The sequence below is a fragment of the Sapajus apella genome, unplaced genomic scaffold, assembly GCF_009761245.1.
Source record: "Sapajus apella isolate SASKATOON/1434 unplaced genomic scaffold, GSC_monkey_1.0 scaffold61, whole genome shotgun sequence".
NCBI lineage: Eukaryota > Metazoa > Chordata > Mammalia > Primates > Cebidae > Sapajus > Sapajus apella.
The window spans coordinates 6,593,272-6,618,144 of NW_022437001.1; the positions used below are offsets into that span (position 1 = coordinate 6,593,272).

The 24,873-nt window shown below is 34.5% G+C and overlaps 1 protein-coding gene across 5 annotated transcripts in view; it reads left to right on the top strand.

Moving 5' to 3' along the window:
• SLC10A7 (solute carrier family 10 member 7) overlaps positions 1–24,873 on the top strand; it is a 265,111-nt gene that overhangs the window by 57,459 nt on the left and 182,779 nt on the right. For 3 of the 5 annotated variants that reach the window (XM_032246445.1, XM_032246447.1, XM_032246449.1), the window contains exon 5: positions 19,528–19,566. The exons of the other annotated variants lie outside the window; for them this stretch is intronic. In XM_032246445.1, coding sequence (XP_032102336.1) covers positions 19,528–19,566 — 39 coding nt within the window. The remainder of the gene's footprint in view (positions 1–19,527; positions 19,567–24,873) is intronic. 5 annotated transcript variants of the gene reach the window in all.

Here is a 24,873-nt window from a genome sequence, read left to right on the forward strand (position 1 = left end):
AAGGAAGGGTGTTTGGGAACTCTTCCTTGTAATCCTGACTCAGCCGCTGTTAGACATTGTGTGATCTTGAGCAAGTCACTTCCCACAGTGGGCTGCTGTCTAATCTTTATATAAAAATAAGAAATTTGGAAGAGATTTTCTAGTATTTATTTCTGTACTACTTTATTATTTGTAGAAAATTTAAACTACGTTTTGCTGAATGTAGCACTTTGAAGCTTGTTTTAAATATCAGCTATAATTTTACAAACAAAAAAGAATTGCTATGTTCTATCCCATATCAATATTTGAGTAACTAGGATGAAAAATAAAAAAAAAAAAAGAAGATCCACATTATTCAGTGGTAAGTGATACAGGAGAAAGCTCACTTAAACTCAATTAACTTTAAAAAAACATTTTGTAGCAATTACTGAAAAATGTATTTATTTAGTCTTAAAAAAATAAAACTAAATTATGAAAATAAGCTTATTTTATCATTCACTTAACAAAATTTACGTGAGAACTATTCACTAATTCTTGGCACGAATGGAGAATCAAATGTTGCTTTTAGGGAGTGGAGGCTGATGTAATTTTCCTGAGAAAATTGTATGATGACTTGATGTCATATCTTTTTCTCCTGTTTATTTTTGTAAAAATAATTGTCTTCATCAATTTTCACAGGTGCTCTTATTTAAAAAATATCCTGATCACTCTCCTTTTAAGCACCTATCCTATCTTCTTTTTTCTTCTCATTAAGTTTGTTCTGATTTTCATGACTTAATTAAATTCTGCAGGATGGGTAGTTATATAGCAACTTAGTTATATTTTATTTGTGATGTATTTGCAAGGTGCTTAAAATACTGTACAATTAGTGACAGTAAGCCAACCAAAGCTGGAATGTAGAGATAGATATTATTGTAAAGTCATTGGGGTGTGTGTACAGAAAGGGAAAAGGTTTTCCTGGGTATGGTTTTAGAAATGGTCAGTTCATTAGTGAGCCATTTCTCACTGTGATGTCTCTTGTTTCCTTGTACAACCTAGGTTCTTAAGGAACTTGGAGAATGAATACTTAAATAATAAAGGCTTACTGGGCCCTACTTTATATGATATTTTGTACCATACCCACTGGTTTCATATTTGCCATCTCATTTAATCCTCACAATTTTTTTTTGAGATGGAATCTTGCTCTGTCAAGTGGTGAGATCTTGCTAACTGCAACTTCTGCCTCCTGGGTTCAAACAATTCTTCTGCCTCAGTCTCCTGAGTCTCTGCAAGTGCACACCACCATGCCCAGCTAATTTTTGTGTTTTTAGTAGAGACGGGGTTTCACCGTTGGGCCAGGATGGTCTCAATCTCTTGACCTCATGATCCGCCCGCCTCAGCCTCCCAAAGTGCTGGGAAAAAAGATGCGAGCCACTGTGCCCACCCTCACAAAATTTTATGAAGTTGGCGTTGTTTTGCTCATTTAATGAAATGAATAAAGTGAGATTTAATGAATTTTCATAGCTAAGTATGTGACCAAGTTGTTTTGAAATCAGATTTTCTGATTCCATTATTAGTGCTTGTTCTAGTATTTTATAAATGCCTCTGTGATGATTTTAAATTAAAACAGTTTATTTAACATGAAATCCTTATCATCTTTAAACAAATGTGAAACAAGGGTATCTTTTTTGAATGTCAGGTAAAGTCTAGCATCCAGATCATGTTACTGTTGAAAATAATGACTTGAAAAGACATTTTTACAAATCACAAGCAGAGCCCTGAAATTTTTTCTTAGGTAGGAAGTAGTAACAGCAATTCTGTGGTTTTGGCTCAATTCTAATTGTGTTAAGTTAAACCTTATTATTTATTTATTGAAATTTTCTGTGTAAACCTCAAAACCAAGTAAATATAAACAAGCTAAAGCTTAATGTCATATAGTTATGTTTTTCTACTTTTTGTTGACTTTTAAAATATTTATAATTTAAAAAGTCAGATTTTTGTGTATGTAATTTATAGACATTAAAATTCATACTTTAAAATTATATAATATGATGTTTTAGAATATGCATAAAATTGTATAAACACTACTACAATCAAGATTTAGAACATAGCCTTCAGGACAAAAATCCTTTTATGGCTCTTTCCCCTTCCTCTACCTGTAGTCCTTGACAGCCTGTGATCTGATTTCTGTTTTACCTTTTCCAGAATAGTTTATCAGTGGAAGCATACAGTACATACAGCCTTTTGTGTTTAGCTGCTTTTACTTAGCAGAGTGCTTTTGAGATTCATCCATGTTATTGAGTGTATCTGTAGTCCATTCCTTTTTATTGCTGAGTCGTATTCCATTGTATGAATGTATCATAATTTCTTCATTCATTTACCACTTGAAGGACATTTGGGTAGTAGTTTCCAGTTTTGAGCTATTACAAATAAATCTGAACATTTGAATACAAGTCTGTGTGAATGTAGGAATCTCTTGGATAAATACCTAGTGGTGGGATGGTTTGGTCATATGGTAAATATACGTGTAACTTCAAAAGAAACTGCTTGTTTTCACAGTCACCTTATCATTTTCAGTCTATACCAGGAATATATGAGAGTTCTCATTATTCCACATCCTCATCAACACTGAACTGCCAGTTTCTTTTCAAGTTTTAGCCCTTTTCTGTGGTACATAGCATTATCTCATTGTGATTTTAATTAACTGATAGTTCTCTATTAACTAGTGATGTTTAGGATCTTTTTGTGTGTTAATTTGTCATCCACATCTCTTCTTCAGTGTAGTGTCCCTTCAAACCTTTTGTCCATTTTTAAGAACTTGGGGTTGTCTTCTTGTTTAGTTGTAAAAGTTTTATTTTATTTTGTTGTAAAAATATATTCTACATACAAGTCCTTTATCAGATACATATTTTAGAAATATATTCTCCTAGTCTAGTTGCTTTTTCATTTTCTTTACAGTGATTCTGAAGGACAATGAAGTCCAATTTATCCATTTTTAATTTTATGATTTAAAATTTATAATATTAAAAGTTTGTGATTTTTGTAGCCTAACTTAGATACGTTGTTCTAATCCAGAGTCATAAAGATTTTCTTTAAGCGTTCTAGAAGTTTTATAGATTTAGTTCTTATGTTTAGGTCTATGATCCATTCCAACTTGCCTTGTGTATATAGTGTGAATGGGCATCAGAGTTTTTTGGGGTTTTTTTTGTGTGTGCGGATGTCTAGTTACCACCTATTGAAAAGATTGTCCTTTCCACATTGAATTACTCTAGCACCTTTGCCAAAAATCAGTTTACCATATCTATGTACATCTGTTTCTGAACTTTCTCTTTACTTATGTTGATCAGTATATCTGTCCTTAAGCCAGTACCACATTATCTTGATTTGTATAACTTTATCTTGAAATATAATATAAAATGTGAGTCTTCCAACTTTTCTAAGTAAAAAAAATCATTGAATACATAAATAAATTGTAGTCATTTGTCAATTTCTACTAAAAGTCCTGCAGGAATTTTCACTGATATTACATTGAGTCTGTAGATCAATATGGAGAAATTTGGCATCTTAATATTGAGGATTCTAATCCATATCTCTCTATTTAGGTCTTTTGGAATTTATCTTATCAGTGTTTTACAACCTTTAGCATACACAGTCTAGACATATTTCATTAACTTTATGTCATATTTCATGTTCTTTATACAGTTTGTAAATCATATTTTTTATTATTTTCAATTTATAATTATTCCTTGCTAGTATATAAAAATGCATTGATTTTTCAATATAAACCTTGCATTCTGGAACTTTGATAAACTTTCCTATTTTGTAGTTTTTTTTCAGAAGAGAGATTTTCTAGGATGATGTACTTTGTGAATAAAGGCAGTTTTATTGCTTCCTTTACAATCTATATGCCTTTTCTTTTCTTTTTTTCTTGCAGTGTTATATGGCTAACACTTTCAGGCTGTTCAACACAAAAATCAAATCAGATTAGTAAAGAGAGTTTTAAAGTTTATTGTTGAGTAAAATGGTAAATACAGATTGTGATCCACAATCCCTTAAAATCAAAACTGGTTAGAAGCTCAGAGGCCTACTCTTACATTGGTTGTATAGTAAAAATGAGGGAGTTGTTTATCCTTTGATAAAAATGAGGGAGTTGTTTAACCAGTGATTGGTTATAGCAGTGGAGATTTTTATATGGTAAAAATGAGAGAGTTGTTTATCCTTTGATAAAAATGAGGGAGTTGTTTAACCAATGATTGGTTGTAGCAGCGGGGATTTCCAGATAACAGAGGATGGGCCAATAACAATTACCCTTACCATTTTTGTAAGGTGACTTAGTTTGGTTTCTGATTATCAGAGACATTTATAAGGAATAATCCAACTTAAGGTTTGCTTATATTTACCAATCAAATGAGAGTAAGGCCACTTTCGTGACCTAACTAACTTGATCTGCTTGGGGAATTTTCAGTCCTAGTCTCCATTTTATTTCACTTTGACAAGGCCACCTGATTTTAGAAACACTCAGTCTTTTATGGTTAGGTATGATGTCGGCTGTTTGGTTTTTGATATGAGGCAGAGGAAATTCTTAACAGTTCTAGTTTTCTAGATTTTTATCATGAATATATATTGAATTTTGTCTAATACTTTTTCTGCACCTGTTGAAATGATTGTTTTTTCCCTTTTTCATCTGTTGATAAGGTGAATTGCTTTGATTGACTTCTAAATCTTATGCCAACTTTGCCTTCCTGGAATAAACTTCATTTTGTCATACTGTATCATCCTTTTTATATATTGCTATGTTAAATTAGTTCAAATTTTATAAGGAGTTTTATGTCTATGTTCATGAGGATTGTTCCTTTGTGGTTTTCTTATGATGTTTTAATCTGCTTTTGGTATCAGGTTAGTGCTGGTCTCATAAAATGATTTGGCAAATTTTCTCTCCTGTTGTGTTTTTCTTGGCAACTTTTTATAGAATTAATATTTTTTTCTTTAAATATTTGGAAGGATTCATCAGTGCAGCCATTTGGTCCTATAGATTTCATTTTGGGAAGGTTTTTAATCATACATTTAACATGTAACAGAAAATTTAGGTCATCTGTTCTTGAGAGAGCTTTGGTAGTTTGTGTCTTTCAAGGAATTTGTTCATTTCATCTAAGTTTTCAAATTTGGGGACATAATGTCATTTACAATATTCTCATCCTTCAAATATCTGAAGGAGTTTAGGATATCCCCACTTTAATTCTCCTGTTCTCTCTCTCTCTTTTTTTTTTTTTCCAAGAGCAGGGATGAACAAATTATGGTTTGCCGGCCAGATCAGCCTTGCTGAAAGTTGTTGTGTGGTAGATGAATTAAGAATGTTTTTTAGGGGGGATGGGGAGATGGTTAACGGGTTCAAAAAGAAAGAATGAATAAGATCTAGTATTTAGTAGCACAACAGGGTGACTATAGTCAGTAATAATTTAAGTGTACATTTAAAAATAACTAAAGAGTATAATGAGGTTGTTAGTAACACAAGGGATGGATGCTTAAGGAGATGGGTACCCATTTTATGTGATGTGATTATTATACATTGCATGCTTGTATCAAAACATCTCATGTACCCCATAAATATATAACCTATTATGTACCCACAAAAATTAAAATAAAAGAATGATTTTTACATTTTTTTAATGGTTGGAAAAAAGTCAAAAAGAAGAATAAAATTTCAAGATGTGAAAATTAAGTGAAAATCAAATTTTAGTATCCATAAAGTTTTATTGGAACACATCCACACTCATTAGTTTATATATTACCTATGGCTGCTTTTGTACCATAATAGAGTTGAGAATTTATATGATCCGCAGAGCCTAAAATATTTATAATATGCCTGTTGTATAATATAAAAATATATCTAGTCTTTGACCCAAGTTATTGGCATAGAGCTTCAAAAACTGTTGGAATTTTCTGAGTGATAGGAGTATCTTTGTTAGGCAAATGAGGTTACTCTTGGTGAGTCCTAGATAGCTTTGGGATGGGAACTGGTTACCAGAAAGGCCAAGCATGTGATTAGAAGGTTGGAACTTTCAGCTGCCTGACCTCCCGGAAGAGGAGGGGGCTGGAGACTGAATTCAGTCATGTGGTTGATGATTTAATCAATTATGCCTATATAATGAAACACTAATCTAGAACTTGGTGCTGCCTCTTGGTTTGTAAACATCTTGATGTTCTCTGAGAGGGCATGGAAGCTCTGCACTCCTTCCCAGACCTTGCCCAATGTGTATCCCTTATAATTGAACTGTAATTGTTAATTATGGCACTTTGAGTAAGTTCTGTGAGTTATTTTAGTTAGTTTTTGAACCTAAAGGGGACATTGGAACCCCAACTGGAATTTGTAGCCAGTTGATCAAAAGTGTGGGTAGCCTGTGGACTCTTGAAGTGCAGTGGCTGTCTAAAGTAAGGGCAGTCCTGTGGGGGACTGAGTTTTTAACTTGTGAAGTTTGACACTAACTCTAGGTGATTAACACCAGAATTGTATTGCAGTACACCCAGTTGGTGTTAGACCAGTTGGGTTAAAACAATGTAGTGACTCTTTAAAAGTTCACAAATCCCTGTTCTAGAGGTATATCAATTTTATTTGTGTTTTTCAAAGTCCCAGCTTTTGATTTCAGTGATTTTTCTTTACTGTTTTTCTGTTTTTTATTTCATTAGTTTCTGCTCATATCTTTATTATTTCCTTCCTGTGCTTATTTGGTATTTAATTTGCCCTTCTTTTTCTAATTTCTTGTGCCTTTGGAATTATGCCATCTTTCCTTTCTTGGTGTTGAGTGACATTATGGAATTATGCCATCTTTCCTTTCTTGGTATTGAGTGACATTATATTTGCGCCTTGAAATTGGCTGTGGTAGGAGTATTTATACCATGAAAATCAGCACATATTACCAATTGGTGTTCTCCCTTTATCCTGAGCCAGTTGTTAAGTGGTGACTAGCATACTATTCGTAATGCTTTTAAAAGTTTTCTTAGGGGACCTAACTTTAAGAAAAAACTCCAATAAAAACTTCAGTCAGGAAAACAAAGAACTTGCTAGTGAAAAATTTGATTTACAATATAGATTTTAAAATCTAAAACTGTGAAGGAGATTGTGCAGTCTTTGATCCTGAAGACATAAAGAATAGGATTGGTGGGCACCATTTGTAAGTGATTTCTGTGTAGTTCTTTTTGAGGAAAAGTGCCTTAATTAGATGATCTACAGAAGTCCATTGCAGTTCTGTGAATCTATGGTAAGTTATTTCCCAGAAGATGGTAGGAAAGCTATTTTATTCCTAATGAAAAGCTGATGAGAAAGTTATTGCTGAGGGATTAATCCATTGCCCTCTTAAGAAGCTTTGAGATTCCCAGACCTAATGGATGGAAAAGAGCAGAAATAACAGAGTTAAGAAAGCTAGAGTCTAAAATTTGTAAGAAACATTAGATGCTTTGACATAGGCTGTCACTTATGTTTTGTGGATGCCCTTCTAAACAAAGTGTTAGGGGAATTCTTGGCCAGTTGCTCTCTCAGTGTGCTGAGAGCTTAGTTCATGTGTTGGCATTAAATAGAGCTTCCATTAATTGATCAGGAAAGTGCTTGTTGTATATCACTAGGAGATATTGGAAAAGCCCATTTTAAAGTTAATTTCTATGATGCCATAACTCTTTGATACCATTGATCTTCTTGTATTGTACTTATTATGATGTCTCTCTTCTAGCCCTAGACTGTGAGTTGGTACTCTATGGTATTTATTTTTGTGTTTGCTTAATAAATTTGGGTTGATGGAATGAATAATTAGAGAAGCATTTTATTTTATTCTTTTCTGGAAGAGATGAGAAACCCAAACGATTAAGAAGAATTAAACTTGAGGAATATTGAGAAATTGACTCTTTAAAAAGATATAATGTCAAATAGTATATAAAATTTTAAGTAAGTTTCATTCAGCTTAATCTTTGATAAGTACAATAAAAATCTTAGATATGTATCAATAATCTATTAATAGATAAATGGTATAAATAAATAGTATTTTCAATTTAAGTGTTGGTATTCTGGGTTATACCTATGGTTTGTTTCTGTGAATATTCAGTGTTAGCATAACAAAGAAGACTAAACAGTTTAGTCTTCTTTTAAGTAGTTTCCTTTTGGTATTATCCTCAATTCATTCAGTTTTTAGTCAGACATTGAACATCAATATATGCACAGCATTGTTCTAAATTTGTCTAAAGATTAAAGAAAGAGCCTCTAAAATTCTTAACATAATTCTAGGAGAAGCACAAAGGAAAAAATATTCTTAATTCCATTTACTCCAACATAACCATTATGCCATTTTTCTATGATATATCTATAAATGTCTGTAAAAATAATATATAAAACAGACAGTGTGGATGTAATAGAGAGGGTACAAGAGATGTCTGGAGATGAGTTCTATCCTGTCTTTACTGCTGCCCAATGTGACTTTGGGAAAGATCCTTTGCTTGTCTGGAGTTCTGTTTCTTGATTTACAAAGGCATTGTCATAGTATTTAATGGCCCTTTCCACTTAAAAAATTCTTATTTTATAGAAATTGAACACCTTTGAAGACTGAGATTTCAGGAGGATGCAATTGAAAATGTTTGATTAAGTTTATTTTCACCTCAATTATAAGGCAGATTTTAAAATCTCAAATTAAATATTTCCAACTAATATTAGGTATTGTTATTGTGAACCAGTAACACTTAAAGTAACAAATTCTTCCAGAATCAGAATGACAATCTGAATTGATGAGCTTATTTGAACTAATAATTATATTTTTAGGAAAATGTTCAAACAATTCTTTTAAGCTCTTAAAAAGTATTCTACTAGAAATAAGAAATACAGAATCATCACTATTTTAAGTACATGACATTTCATCAAAAAAGCATACCAAAGAGAAATCAAAGCAGCTATGTTACCTGATTCTTTTTGCACCTCAAGAAAATCGATTTTGCCCTTCCTCTCTTGCTCCATGCATATTGTGAAAATGTAGATTGGCATGCACGAACTATTGCATATTGTGTACCAGGGCTCTAAAAGTGTTAAAAGGTGTCTGGTTTGTCTTAGAAGGGTCAGTTTGCACATTAAGTGATTTTTGTTGAACAGTTAAGATGTCCTTTTGCTTTTAATGTTTTGTACTAGATTTTTTTCTATGTATTTTAATGGTTATTTAAGAGTCCCCATGTGCTTAGAAAGGAATCTGAATATATGTGCCTTTTTAAAAAAAAAACCTCAGCACAATGTAGGTTATTCCATCAATACCATCAAATGACTGGGAGCTGCAGTTGGAACAATATGTAAAAATACAGCTTGTGAAAGATTTCCTTTATTAACTGTCATCATCCACAGAATATATGTTCAAATAAACGTTGTGCAATAACTAAATTTGAGATTAATAGGCCCCTTAAGAAACAGCGAAGTCATTCAGAATAGTCAGTGAAAAATAGGCTGTAAGACTGTAACATGCACATATTGTCCTGCTTATGTGCTCTCGCTGGTGTCATTCCCATTTATCACTGTCGGCCGGCTCTGTTCTCATTAAAACACTCTTGCACAAAAGCAACTTAATTTTCTTAAGAGGAGAGGACACCTGATTCAATTTAGCACCCAGAAAACAGTAACTTGAATATATTTTTTTCCTTGCCTGAATTGAGATGAATAGTTACAAAGAATAGCAACCTCCTTTTCACCTCAAGATTTAGAATATTAAATAATTTTTTCTACTGGTGTCAAGAAATGGACCTGTAGAAATAGGCAAGAAATGTAGCTTGCTCCTCATGTCAAACATTCACTCTTAACTTGGAGATTATATATTTATACACACACACACACACATATATGTATATGTATAATACTATATATACTATATATTTTATATGTATACTACATGTATATAAAATGTGTGTATATATATAAATATACAATTGCCAAGTTAATATGTATGATTTTACATATATCGCATATATAAAATACATACTTCAGAAGTGTGTGTGTGTATATATACATATATGTGTGTATATATATATATATATATATACACTTCCGTTAATTCCTATAATTTAAAATAAAGAATTAAAATTAATTTTTCTTTAAATTGATGAATGCCTCGTAGCAGCCCTAAGTCTTCATTTACCTTTCTTTGTTGAAAGAAAATATTCAGTAATGGTTTTAAAATAATGTTCTACTTTTTAAATCATGGCTGCTTAAAGCATACAATGATACATATAAAAATGGTATCAGATTAAAAGTGCCCCCTTAATATTGAGCATAGTGTATAAACTCGCATTTTAATTGATATATGTTTACTTTTCTATCGTGTGGTTTAGTAATACTTAAATATGACATAGAAATGTATAATTCAAATTTTTCTTGAAATGACATCTATTCAGTGAAAATAGTGGTAATTAAGTAGTCAGTAGTAATACTAGGAACTAAGTTGCATAGGAGAAAGTTAATCATAATTGGCTTTGAAAGAAACAAATATTTTTTATTTTTTTTGACTTTTTATAATACTTTACAAACTACTTTACAAATAGAATGAAAATGTTTTGTGTTTTCATACTTAATTGAAGACCAAGTATTGGAATTCAGTCTTTGATGTTTTAGTCCTTATGTGTTTTTAAAACTGAATCTATGCTTAAAGAGAAAATAAATATTAAGGCCGTTTCTCCTTCCTGTGAATCAAAGCCTGATGGGATATAAATTCACATAGTTGAGGAACTTTTCTAGGGTAAGGCAATGTAGCTTTGACCTCCAACAATTAAGACCAATAGTTTTCTCTTTCTTATTTTCAATGATGTCATATGCGATTGGAACAAGAGATTATACTAAATAAGATTTTATGTACCTACTCAAGCTCATATTTTAGAGAAAACAGTTTTTTATTAATCTGACCTGCCAGACTAGTCCTTTATTATTTTTTCCCTTGTTTAGGAACATGGTAGTGTCAGGCTTCAAGTACTAGAAAATCAAACTAAAAGTAGCTTTAGCAAGCAGGGACTTATTTTTCTCATATACCAAGATGCCTGGAGGTAGAGGCTTCTGGCATTTATTCTGCGGCTCAGTGACATTAGGGTGGCTATTCTATCCAATGCCCTTATGGATGCAAGATAGTTTTCACTGCTCTTGGCAGGAAGAAGCAGCAGTACCAGAAACTAACCTCCTTAAATACCACCATCAAGCATATATCACTTTCTATCTCATTGGCCAGAACTTTGTTGCGTGGAAATTCCAGCTTTTCCTTTGTCTTATCTTAAGGTGTGTAACTTCTATATCTAATTTGTTAAACAGTTTTTACCAGGAAGGGATGTCAGATTTTATCAAATGTATTTTCTGCATCTATTGAGATAATCATGTGGTTTTTGTCCTTTATTCTATGGATGTGGTGTGCCACATATATTGATTTGCATGTATTGAACCATTCTTGCATCCCTACGATAAATCCCACTTGATCATGTTGTATTATTGTTTTGATGTGCTGTTGGATTCCATTTGCTAGGATGTTGTTGAGGGTTTCTGCATCTGTGTTCATCAAGGATATTGGCCTGTAGTTTTCTTTTTGTGTTGTGTTCTGGTCTGGTTTGGTATCAGGGTAATGCTGACCTCGTAGAATGAATTAGGAAGAATTCCTTCCTCTTCAGTTTTTTTTTTTTTTTGGGTAGTTTGAGAAGAAATGGTATTTGTTCTTTAAAGATGTGGTAGAATTCACCAGTGAAGCCAGCTGGTCCTGGATTTTTTTTGGTGGGAGGCTGTTTACTACTGATTCAATCTTGTTACTCATTATTGGTCTGTTCAGGTTTTCTATTTTAGCATTTCTTTTTTTATATGTACTTTTTCTGTCTTGCTTAAAAAAACTTTTTCTTTCTTGGGGCATAAAGATAGTTTCATATTTTCTTTTAAAAATGTTAAAGTTTTGCCTTCCACATCTAGATCTTTAATTTGTCTGGTATTATTTTTCCTTTAAAAACACCCAGTTACTTCTCTTTTCCTCACTGCTTTTATGATACTCTTGCCATACAGCTTTCTCACATTGTTTAAAATTTTTTATTGTAAACATTTCTTCAGTGGAGGTGTTTTTATCTGGTAATCCACTCTGTTCTGGGTTATTGAAGTGATCCCAAAGAGAAGTTTCACATTTGCGTCTTTCAAGGGCTTAGGAGTTCCACTGCCCCTTAATCTGTTTTGTCGTTTCTTTCTTTAAATAAATTGTTAGTTTGACATTCATGAATCACGTAGGTAGTGTAAATTCAGTCCTTATACCTACCTTTGATGCAGTCCTTATGTTACTATCTTGAATTTGTAAGTAAAGTTTTCTAGTTGCTTCTACACAGTGCTGACAGTCCTTCTAGGCTTCCAGTCTGCTTTATGCAGATGTCTCGTTTCCAGTTCTCCACCCTTTGCAGACTAAAGCCTGTACTTCTCATTTCTTCATGCGCATGAGTGCAGCATCAACTCATACACTTTACCGCTCTGGCTTTGACTAATTTCTGTATGTTTAGTGCAATTGTTTCTTGGTATCTGTGGGGGATTGGTTCTGGGACCCTCCAGGAATATCGAAATTTATGGATGTTTAAGTCCGTGATATACAATGACATTTATATATAAATACACATCTTCCTGTATATGTTTTCTTCTCGAAATTACATGAAATACCTAATATGCAGTGTAAATGCTGTGTAAGAAGTTGTTACAGTGTATTGCTTAGGGAATAATGACAAGAAAAAAAGTATGTACATATTCAGAACAGAGGCAACCATCTTTTTTCTTCTTTTATTTGAATATAATATTTTTGATCTGTGTTTGGTTGAATCCACAGATACAGATACCAAGGGCTAATTGTACTTGTTTTTGTTTGTTTGTTTTAGCTCAGCTATATATTTAAAATGTTGTGTTGTTATTGTAACTCTTTATTGAATGGTGTGAATTTAAGGATTATATACCTGAAATGCCTTCTCACATATTTCTGTCCTCATTCCTACCCCTTCTTTGATAACATCTCTGTCAGATCTCTTGGTTTTCTGGTCACTTTTGTTTACACAAATAGTCATATCTTTTGTAATTAGGATTAATTTCTAGCTATTAAATAACCCAGGGCATTCTAGTTTAAAACTTTAAATTCCCTTCTTTTTCAAGTGAGGCCAAACCTAGGTTTTAAAAACTAGAAAATTACACTTTTAATTAATGAATATATAAACATGATTAGAATTTTACTATAGGACCAGTGGAGAAGAGGGCATGGTCTGTTTCACTGGGTTTTTGTTGTTGTTTATGTTTTTATTTTTTTAAACTTTCTCATTTTTCTACTTCTGGCCACTTCAGGGAAGTGAATGAGAGAGAACAGGATGGGGTCTTTGCTGTTTCTAGTCAGGAAGCAAGCATTTGTTTCAGTTCACTTATATACCCTCCCTATTCCTGCCACCCAGTGGGAAATGCACTGGGTGAAAATGTTCCTAAGGACTCTTAAAGGGTGTATCTGATGCTCCTGTGGTGGCCCAGTGTGGAATTTGTTCTCTCACTAAACATCCAGTATGGAACAGAGATGCTATTCTAATTTCTTTACAGTTTGTTCTATCATAGTTGCTTCATTTTGTAGATATCACTCTCCACCCCAACTTGAGAGATGTGGTGAACAGAGCAACCTTCTCCTGTAGGGAAGGAGGAAAACAATTGCATTTTATCAATCTCCTCTGGAATTTCTAGTCTTCACCTATACAGCCTGTATGTGAACTGGTCCCTGACCCACTTTTGGCGTCTTTTTATAAGTACCGAGGTATGTGTCTGGTATCTTACTTTTGAATAGCAGGATTCTTCTCCAAAGTTTGGTATTTTCCTAAGGGTATTCTCCTAGGCTTGAAACATTATTAGAAATTCTGAGATAACCATAAATACCCCATTTTAACATTTTGATAAAGATTTCTGTGTATTTTGACTGAGAATCAGGTACTCAAAAGCAAAAGCTAGAAGTTTAACGCATTAACTTGCCATAAAATGTTCATAGTCAATGTAAATAATGGATTTTACTTTTTTTATTTAGTAGCCTCATAAGGGAAGGCTTATGAGAACCAGCATTACGAAAATTTTTGATATAATGTCATAAGAGAAGGAGCCAGCAGTATACATATATTTGAAATGCATTTATAAAAGGAACTAGACATACTTATGTAACTCCAGAGCACAGAGCATGGTCCAGAGCATCGCAGGTATGGGAAGTTACAGGTTTCAGGCTTATTGTAGGGTAGAGCTTCATAATGTGTAGAGCCATTCAGCAATGAAAGAGCTTGCTTTTGGGAGTTAGAGAACTCTTTATCCCCATTTTTTAAGGTTTTTTTTTTTTCTTCAGAAATTTACCATTATTTTAAATAATTCCAAGTAGTTTATGAAGAAATTAATTCATTATTTAACTTGCTCAGTTTTCCAAAATTAATAAAGACATGCTGTATAATATATAATGGAACATTAGTGAAATATCTTATGTTGGGTAAAATTGGGTTGATACCAAAAGCAATATATTATCTACAAATGTGTAATATAAAGGAAGCCAATCTAGTCAATATTAAAAAAAAAAATCTCAATATGAACTTTTTTTTGTTGTTTTTAGTTAAGGTTGATCTAATTATCCACCAAATGTGATTACTCCAAGGTATACATTTTGCTGATGGGATTTTATTAATTAGTAATAAAAACATTACTGTGCAGGACATTTCAGTTATAAGAGGTATTCGTTCATTCACTCATTTTTTTCGATAGATTAGACAAATTCTTGTTGCAATGGAGCATGCTAGAGGAGGAATGGGTTTTGAAAATTTTCTAACCAAGGAGATAATAACAAAAGAACTGCTGTATTTTTAAATCAATCTGGGTGTGGCAACTCACACCTGTAATCTCAGCACTTTAGAAGGCTGAGATAGGAGGATCCCTTGAGTCTAGGAATTCAAGACTAGCCTGGGCAACATAGGAAAACTCTGTTTCTTCAAAACATTGAAAAAATCTAGCTAGGCATGGTGGCTAATTTTTGGTCATTTATGGTCTACAGTTATGCTACTCTGAACTTGCCCAATCTCATCTGATCTTGGAAAACATTATTTGTATTAAACATATTTTATACAGCTATATCATACTAGGAAGGTTCAGAGGTTTTAAGAGAAGGGAAATGAGATTGTTTTGAAAACATGTAAGAAATTCTTGTATTGGATGGGATGGATGGGGGTCTGAAGTCTAGATCTCCTGTTATTGTCATTGGTTGGTTATGGTACCAGATGTCAGATCTAGTCTTCCGTGCCTTGGATTCTGCCAAACACATGAAATAACTCAGTAAAAGATGAAGACTTTGGACGTTTCAAGGAGTTGTACTTGTTTCTGCAATTCATACTTTTTAATTAATGAATATATACACATGATAAAAATTTTAAAAGAGGACCAGTGGACACAAGGGCATGATTTGTTTCACTATAGATGGGTAGGTGGGTGAGTGGATGGATGGATGGATGGATGGATGGATAGATAGATAGATAGATAGATAGATAGATAAACCTTTTCACCTTTTCTACTTCTGGCCACTTCAGAGTCAGGGAAGTAGGAGTAACAAACAAGTGAGTGCTTAGTATGAGTTCCATTAGATTCCTTCCTTAGATGACCTTGAGAGAGATGCATGTAAGTAGGTCATTTCTTTTCTTTCTGTCTGTCTTTCTTTCTTTCTTTCTTTCTTTCTTTCTTTCTTTCTTTCTTTTTTTTTTAAGACAGGGTCTTGCTTTGTCACCCAGTCTGGAGTGCAGTGGTCAATCTTGACTCATTGCAACCTCCACCTCCTGAGTTCAAGCAACTGTCCTGCTTCAGCCTGCCAAGTCACTGGGAGTACAGGCATCTGCCACCATGGCTGGCTAATTTTTTTTTTTTTTTTTGTAGAGATAGGGTTTCGCCATGTTGGCCAGGCTGGTCTTGAACTCCTGACCTCAACTGATCCACTCACCTTGGCCTCCCAAAGTACTGGGCAGGTGTGAGTCACCATGCCCAGCCAGTCATTTCAATACACTGGGACAAGTGCCATGGCAGAGATAGGTTTGGGATGTTCTGCCAGCAGGTGTGGGGATACTCAGTTCATCAGCTCCATGTTGTAATGGAGCATCTATACAAGAATTTGTCTAATCTATTGAAAAAAGTGAGTGAATGAATGAATGGCTCTTGTGCTAACTGAATGTCCTGCACAGTAATGTTTTTATTATTAACTCATAAAGTCCCATCAGCAAAATGTATACCTTGGAGTAATCACATTTGGTGGTTAATTAGATCAACCTTAACTAAAAAAGTGTAGATATGTGTGTATCCTAAGGTGTGTGTGTATTGGGGGAAGGTCACTGAAAACTTCCTGGAAGTGATAGGGACAAGAAGGAGAGAAATACTGGGTAGAAAAGGGTGGGGTTCTTGGCGAGGGCTCCACGGTCAAGCCTAGACCCATGGACCAAAGTGAGAACTATTCTTGTTTTCCCACCTGAATGTTGCCTTTTGGCCTGCCCTACCCCCATCCTGTGTCCATGAGAACTGCAAACCCCAGACTCAGGGCAGGCACGTACACACACACACACACACACACACACACACACACACACACACGGAGAGAGAATGAAGAGAGTCGCACCTGAACATCCAGAGAAGAAGCAGCTGGATGTCAGAGACTATGGAGAGGAGTTTGGCTAGGATGGCCAGACTTCAGGGGAAGATTATCATCCCACTCCACCCCCTTTCCAGCTCTCTTTCCCTCTGAGAGCCACTTCCACCACTCAATAAAGTCCTTCACATTAACTACCCTTTGATTTGTTTGTGTGACCTGATTTTTCCTGGATGCCTGACAAGAACTGGGGTACCAAGAAGGCAGAGTGTAAAAGGCCGTCACCTTTTATACTCCTCTGGGTGTGTAAAAGGACACAAGTCCTCTGGGGCTCCAGGGATCACAAACACCCCTCCTGGATGGCAGAGCTAAAAGACCATTGTAACACATTTGGACACTGCTGCAGGGCCGCACAGACCCTGCTCCTGCCAGAGAGGAGTGACCAGCCAGTTCCAGTGTTCCTTTGTGCCAGTTCCCACACTCGTTTGCTTGTGTCCTTGCTCCCTTAAGGGATTGAGCCTGGAGGCCTAGTAAATGACCCACCCCCTTCACGAGTTCCATGAAGGGATCAAGGGAACTCTCCCATCTTAGAGGGATGATGACCAAGCTGTGTTACTAAAATAAAAGGGAATTACTCAGGTAGAAGATGGGGAAGGGTATTTCAGGCCAGAGAGCAAGGCGATAAGAAATGGCATGATGAGTTTGGAGAATTGCAAGTAGTTCCTTGTTGTAGGATGTAAAATTCGAGGTAGGGAATGAGTTGTATAGAACCTGTTCAGGGAGGGTGTTGGATGTCATGCTAAGGAGCTAAGAATTCCTTCCTAAGTCAAAATACATGCATGTCTTTTATATATCAATAAAATACTCTAAATATTTATTATTACTTGTTAAAACTGGAAATCATGGTTCTTTCATAGACTGCAACCACAAAATTGAGTCAATTATTACCTTAATTATCAGTTGCTATTGAACCCAAGATCCTTGATTTCAGTGTCTGATTTCACATGGTCTTCAGAATACCCAGAACCTTAATTATTTCACAAAAGATTAATGGAGCTCATTGCATAGGAGGACCGTATAGTTGACTGAGTGAGTTCAAATCCATCATTACTGTCAGAAAACAACTAAGAATGAGTTGGCCTGCAGCATCTTTGGATACCTAAGATGCCCCATCACTGTCATTTTATAAGAGGCAGGAGCACAGACCAATTTACAGAAAATATATTTCTTGCATTTGGGGTGAAGAAGAGAAAAAGAGGGAGTAGGAGTATAGTGAATTGATCTTATGAGTAGTAGTTGGTACCTAACTTTACTTTGACCTCTGAGTCTTTTTTCCTCCAATGATTCTATGTTTCCTCAAATGCTAGGCAAAACTTTTATTGAGTATAAGGTTAGTGAAAGGCATTAGAAAGAAATGAATTTAGAAAAGAGAGGCTCAAAAGGGAAGAGCCCATTTCTTTACTAAAAAGAAGTAATTCTGTTTTAAGCACAAAATAGGGTCTAGATATAAAAATTGTTGGTGGGAAAGGTACATTTTTTTGTAGGAAGGAGGGCCAGTGTTCCCTGTTGGTGTTACCACAACTCATTTATTTATACCCTTTTACTTATTTTTCCCCATACATAAAACTTTTTCCTGGAATCATCTACAATAGAATTCCAGGAAGATGTGTTAAATATGTTGCTATAGTTTACAATTTTCATCTGTAATGTTTTATTTAGCTGATTTCTTTTTTTTTCACTGCTCCCTGTACAACACAGAACACCATATGCCATTGTCCCTGTCAGGAAGCAAAGGTTTCCCTGGTCTGTGCCTGTGCCTATGTTTATGCCACAGAGGAGCTGTGGTCCAGTGCCATCTTTTATTGATAGGGCCAGCAAAGGAGAGATCTAATGAAATTATCAAAGCTTTGAATTAATTATGAACTGGAATAGGAGAGCTAAGCTCTCTGGAGCCGAGGATCTCATTACCCATTCACTCTTATTGCATCCTCTTCTGGAGCAGAAGGCATTTTCAGCTACAGCTCTTAGCCTGGGTTTGGACTTTATTCAAACTTACTAAACTGACATCCTTTTTTTACTACAGTGTGGCTGCTGGTATCCATGATGATTAATTTAATTCTGCTCTGGATATGCAGGAGATGTAAATAGGTTTCCTCTACCCCTTTTATTATTTTTTCTTTCATATTTTCTTTTTATCAAATTGGATGTTATACAAGTTTTTCTCCTTTTTGGGTAATGTGAGAAGCTTGGAGGACTCTGGTGTAGCTTCATTGAATATAGTGATTAAATTCAAATTAAGAGTAAGATTACATCTACTATGTATTCCTCGGATATTTAGGTAAGCAGAAAGTCAAATATTTCTTCTCTAAATTTTGAACACAAAATTGGAGCTTTTCTTGCTTTTCTTTACCTTAGAATTAATGGTATAGCAATAAGTTTCCTGGTCTTAACAGCATTGTTTGTATTTGTAATGCGTGTTGTATGGGAACAGGAGATCTTACCTTGTGATTGTAGTTCATAAGACTTGTGTTCACTGACAGGGAACAATTAATGTTTGTCTTACAATTCTGTTTTTCCTTCTCCCAGTAATATACATTTTTTAATGAATAAATCAACCTCTGATTGTTTTAAATTTAGTAGGAAAATCAATAGCAACATGGTTTCAATTTAGTACTGGCAATGATTCTTTTGGTACTGCCATATAGGTTCAAGACATGACAAGTGTTTTCTGCCTGCTTTTGAGACTCATTATTTATGAATTCCTAAGCTGTAGCTCATCTGTCTTAGTAAACTACAGGCCACTGGCAATTTTTGTAAGCAGTGACTAACTTTGCTTTAAAGAGTCAATGTTTTAAGGTTTTTAATAGTGGGGGAAGGGAGAATGATAATCTTTGGCTTTATTATTCCTATTTACTTTCAGTGAGTTTTTTCCCCCTATTTATTTTCTTTCTAGGCAGCTGCGATATTTAATTCAGCCTTTGGAAGTTTTTTGGTAAGTAAACATGATTTAACTTGTCTATTATAACTTTTGTTGTGATACAGTTTGTATGAAAGATTTGGTGAAAGCTGGATTTCTTTTACTCTTTGGTTAAATATAAAAGTTGTTGAATCTTTTCATGTACCATTATCTAGTATCTGAATAAAATTGGTTAATAAATAAAGCAAATGTTCTCTTACAATGTATTTGGAGGCTTGAGTTTTAATATTCCATTTAATGGATTCAAGGAATCAGTTAAAACACTATGTGTCTCCTTATAGAGGTTATGTCAATATATTGATCATTTAATGAGGTCTTTTAGATTATTATTATTTTGTATCATGGGACTGAGGATTTCGAAAAGGAAACATGACCCAGCTGGTCAGAAAGGGAATGCTAATTTACTTGTTGACGTGCCATTTATTTTGTACATGTCAAAGAAGCTACTGGCTTGGATACTTCTGAGGAATCTATGTGGAAAAAGATTTGAAAGGAAGATATGACTAATGAGTAATTTTCAAGTAAACGTTGTATTAATATATATATATAAAGATTTAAAAGTAGTTCAGCTTTCATAAATAGAACCAATATAAGGATGTTGTTTTATCATTTTTAATCATTATTTTTAAATAAATGATGTAATAGAGACTTGATTTGTGTTATGAAAGACTGAGGAACTAAGTTTTCTCTTAATTTAAAATATTTTGTTCCCTAAAACTGTGTTAAATTCATGAAGTAAATTAGAATATTGTATTTTTGGGGGCATAACTCATTACCAGATATGTAGTGCAGTGACTTACAAATAACTGAGAGTAAAATCAGTGATGTGTAAACTAATTCATGAGTCTAGGTAAAATATCAATTACCTCTGTTTAACATGCTTTGTTAATTATTATTGTATGTATTTAAATGTAGTTAAAGCTTTTAAACATCTTGCTACATAGTGTTAACTCTACATGGTGCTACATAGCTTTTAGTGTCCCATAGCCCTAGAGAGCTTTTAATGATGAAGCATCAGCAAAATATATGCATAGCTTATATCCTATTTTTATAGAGCCAGTAATATTTTTCGTGATGCCATATTATTTCTGGGTTTTAGAGGAGAGACAATAAAGTCTGTTTAACAAAAATGATCTCTTGGATTGCTTAGTTTAGACTCAGTAATATTTTAAGTCATTAATTCATGTGTCCAAGTATTATTCTATAAGTTGTCACAATTGTTTAATAAAATAATGTCTGTAAAATATGAACTTTCTTGAAACCAATTTTTGTACACGATTTGGCACCATACACATCCACTACTAAAACATAGCTTCTTAAGTTGGGTTTCTTATTCTTTCAGGTGTCTAGACTTTGAGAAAATAAAGTTGACACAATTGTCTGAGCCACTAAAACAAAATACACTATTCCTTTTTTGGGGAACAAGCTTACTAAGTATAGTTTGAGACATGCTCTGACTATATGGACATATCCTATTTGTTCTACCAGGCCCACTTGTTTGGTAATGTCTAGTGAAGTACAACTTGTTCTCGTGGTTCTTGGGGATTTGTATTATATTCTTTCACTCCTAAGAAGCTGTGCATTCTCACTTCTTAGTCTTTTGCTCTTTTTCTTTTCTTCACTTTTTTTCTTATCCTAATTCAGCTAATCAATCAAAACTATTTATTGATTTCCTGCTACATAGAGGTAGTTTTCTAGTATCTGTGAAGAATGCAAAGAAATACAAGGTGAGTCCCGCTAGGTTCTGGAGGTGACATGTAGAAAAAGAAATGCAATGTAAAGGTTAACAAGCCATATGAAAGATGTTACTAGAGATATATGATTGTCAAATAAATGGCACAGACAATATGCATTCTGAATTCAAAGGTCTGACAGAAGTGATTGCTCTGAGCTAGGTCTTGAAGTATGGTTAGGACTTAACTGGTAAAGGACAGAGGAGAGGAAATGGCATGAGCAATGGCAGAGAGGCAGAAGTGTTGTTCTACTTTTTTTTTTTTTTAATTATACTTTAAGTTCTGGGATACGTGTGCAGGTTTGTTACATAGGTATACACGTGCCATCATGGTTTGCTGCACCAATCAACCCATCATCTACATTAGGTATTTCTCCTAATGCTATCCTTCCTGAGTCCTCCAGTACCCGAAAGGCCCAGTGTATGATGTTCCCCTCCTTGTGTCCATGTGTTCTCATTGTTCAACTACCACTTATGAATGAGAGCATGTGGTGTTTGGTTTTCTGTTCGTGTGTTAGCTTTCTAAGAATGATGGTTTCCAGCTTCATCCACATCCCTGCAAAGGATATGAACTCATCCTTTTTATGGCTGTATAATATTCCATAGTATATATGTGCCACATTTTCTTTATCCAGTGTATCATTGATGGGTATTTGGGTTGGTTCCAAGTCTTTCCTATTGTGAACAGTGCCACAATAAACACATGTGTGCATGTGTCTTTATAGTAGAATGATTTACAAACATTTGGGTGTACACCCAGTAATGGGATTGCTGAGTCAAATGGTATTTCTAGTTCTAGATCCTTAAGGAATTGCCATACTGTCTTCCACAATGGTTGAACTAGTTTACATTCCCACCAGTGTAAAAGTGTTTCTATTTCTCCACATCCTCGCCAGCATCTGTTTGTTTCCTGACTTTTTTTTTTTTTTGAGATGGAGTTTTGCTCTTGTTGCCCAGGCTAGAGTGCAGTGGTATAATCTCAGGTCACTGCAACCTCCACCTCCTGGGTTCAAGTGATTCTCCTGCCTCTGCCTCTGGAGTATCTGGGATTACAGACATGTACCACAATGATCAGCTAATTTTTTATATTTTTAGTAAATATTGGGTTTCATTATTTTGGCCAGGTTGGTCTCGACCTCCTGACCTCAAGTGATCCACTGCCTTGGCTTCCCAAAGTGCAAGGATTACAGGCATGAGTCACCATGCCCGACCTGCTTCCTTAATGATCACCATTCTAACTGATGTGAGATGGCATCTCATTGTGGTTTTGATTAGCATTTCTCTCATGACAGTAATTATGAGCTTTTTCTCATGTGTTTGTTGGCCATATAAATGTCTTCTTTTGGTAAGTGTCTGTTCATATCCTTTGTCCACTTTTTGATGGGATTTTTTTTTCTTTTAAATATTTTTAAGATCCTTGTAGATTCTGGATATTAGCCCTTTGTCAAATGGATGACTGCAAAAATTTTCTCCCATTCTGTAGGTTGCCTGTTCACTCTGATGATAATTTCTTTTGCTGTGCAGAAGCTCTTTAGTTTAATAGATTTCATTTGTCAATTTTGGCTTTTGTTGCTATTGCTTTTGGTGTTTTAGCCATGAAGTCTTTGCCCATGCCTATGTCCTGAATAGGTATTGCCTAGGTTTTCTTCTAGGGTTTTTATGGCTTTAGGTCTTATGTTTAAATCTTTAATCCATCTTGAGTTAATTTTTGTGTAAGGTGTAAGGAAGCGATCCAGTTTCAGCTTTCTTCATATGGCTAGCCAGTTTTCCCAAACACATTAAATAGGGAATCCTTTCCCCATTGCTTGTTTTTGTCAGATTTGTCAAAGATCAGATGGTTGTAGATGTGTGGCATTATTTCTGAGGTCTCTGTTCTGTTCCATTGATCTACATATCTGTTTTGGTACCAGAAGCATGCTGTTTTGGTCATTGTAGTCTTGCAATAGTTTGAAGTCAGGTAGCGTGATTCCTCCAGCTTTGTTCTTTTTGCTTAGGATTGTCTTGGCTATACGTGCTCTTTTGGTTCCATATGAAGTTTAAAGTAGTTTTTTCTAATTCTGTGAAGAAAGTCAATGTCAGCTCAATGGGGATAGCATTGAATCTATAAATTACTTTAAGCAATATGGCCATTTTCATGATATTGATTCTTTCTATCCATAAGCATGGAATATTCTTCCATTTGTTTTTGTCCTCTCTTATTTCCTTAAGTAGTGGTTTGTAATTCTCCTTGAAGAGGTCCTTCACATCCCTTGTAACTTGTATTCCTAGGTATTTTATTCTCTTTTTAGCAATTGTGAATGGGGATTCACTCATCATTTGGCTGTCTGTTTGTGTATTATTAGTGTATAGGAATGTTTGTGATTTTTGCACATTGATTTTGTGATTATCTCAATAGATGCAGAAAAGGCCTTCAATAAAATTCAACACCTCTTCATGCTAAAAACTCTCAATAAACTAGGTATTAATGGAACATATCTCAAAATAATGAGAACTATTTATGACAAAGCCACAGCCAGTATCATACTGAATGGGCAAAAGCTAGAACTATTTCCTTTGAAAACCAGCACGAGACAAGGATGCCCTCTCTAACCACTCCTAATCAATATAATATTGAAAGTTCTGGCCAGGGCAGTGAGGCAAGAGAAAGAAATAAAGAATATTTAAATAGGAAAAGAAGAAGTCAAATTGTCTCTGTTTGCAGATGACATGATTGTATATTTAGAAAACCCCATTGTCTCAGCCCAAAATCTTAAGCTGATAAGCAACTTCAGCAAAGTTTCAGGATACAAAATCAATGGGTTTTACATTTTTTATTCCTTTTCCTTTCCCTGCTTTTTCTTTCATAAAGTTGAAAATTACCAGAGAGTGTTTGGGAATGAAAATTATGATTAGGTATGTTTTGCTGCTCTAGTGTTAGAAGAGAAAGAATTCTATATCTTTTTTTTTTCCTTCTCTTCACCCTACTTACAACAACCTAGGATTATGAAATGTGTGAACTGTACCAGTTAGAATTAGATTTGGCTTAACAGAAAAAAGAAACAATAAATAATAGTGACTTACACAAGATTAAGATTTATTTCTCCATTATATAATATTTAGAGGAAGCTGTCTAAGCGTGTTATAGCGGCTTCATGGTCTTGTCATGAGCCAAGACTCCTATCTTTCTCCTCCGCCATCTGCATTATGCAGTTTTCTTCCTCAAGGCTGCCTCATGGTCTAAGATAGCTGCTGGAGCACCAGCCAGAAAGTATGGATAGCAAGGTAAAGTAGTGGGAAGAGAAAAAAAAACCTCCCTAAAGCCTGAGTCTTCTTTCTTTAGGCAGCATTACTGGAATTCCAACAGGATACTAGCACTTCTTGTTGCAGAACTCAGTCATGTGACCATACCTAGCCACTGAAATTGAGAAATATAGCAATTTACTGAGAGCTAAAAATTAGATTTCCGTTACTAAGAAAGAAGAGAGAAATAGACAGCTAGTACATTCTACATATGAGCAAGAAACAGTAATTATTAAGGGTTTTAAGAACGAGATTAATCTCAGTTAAATGACATGAGAGGACTTCAGAAAGAAATTGGTATTTGAGTTGGG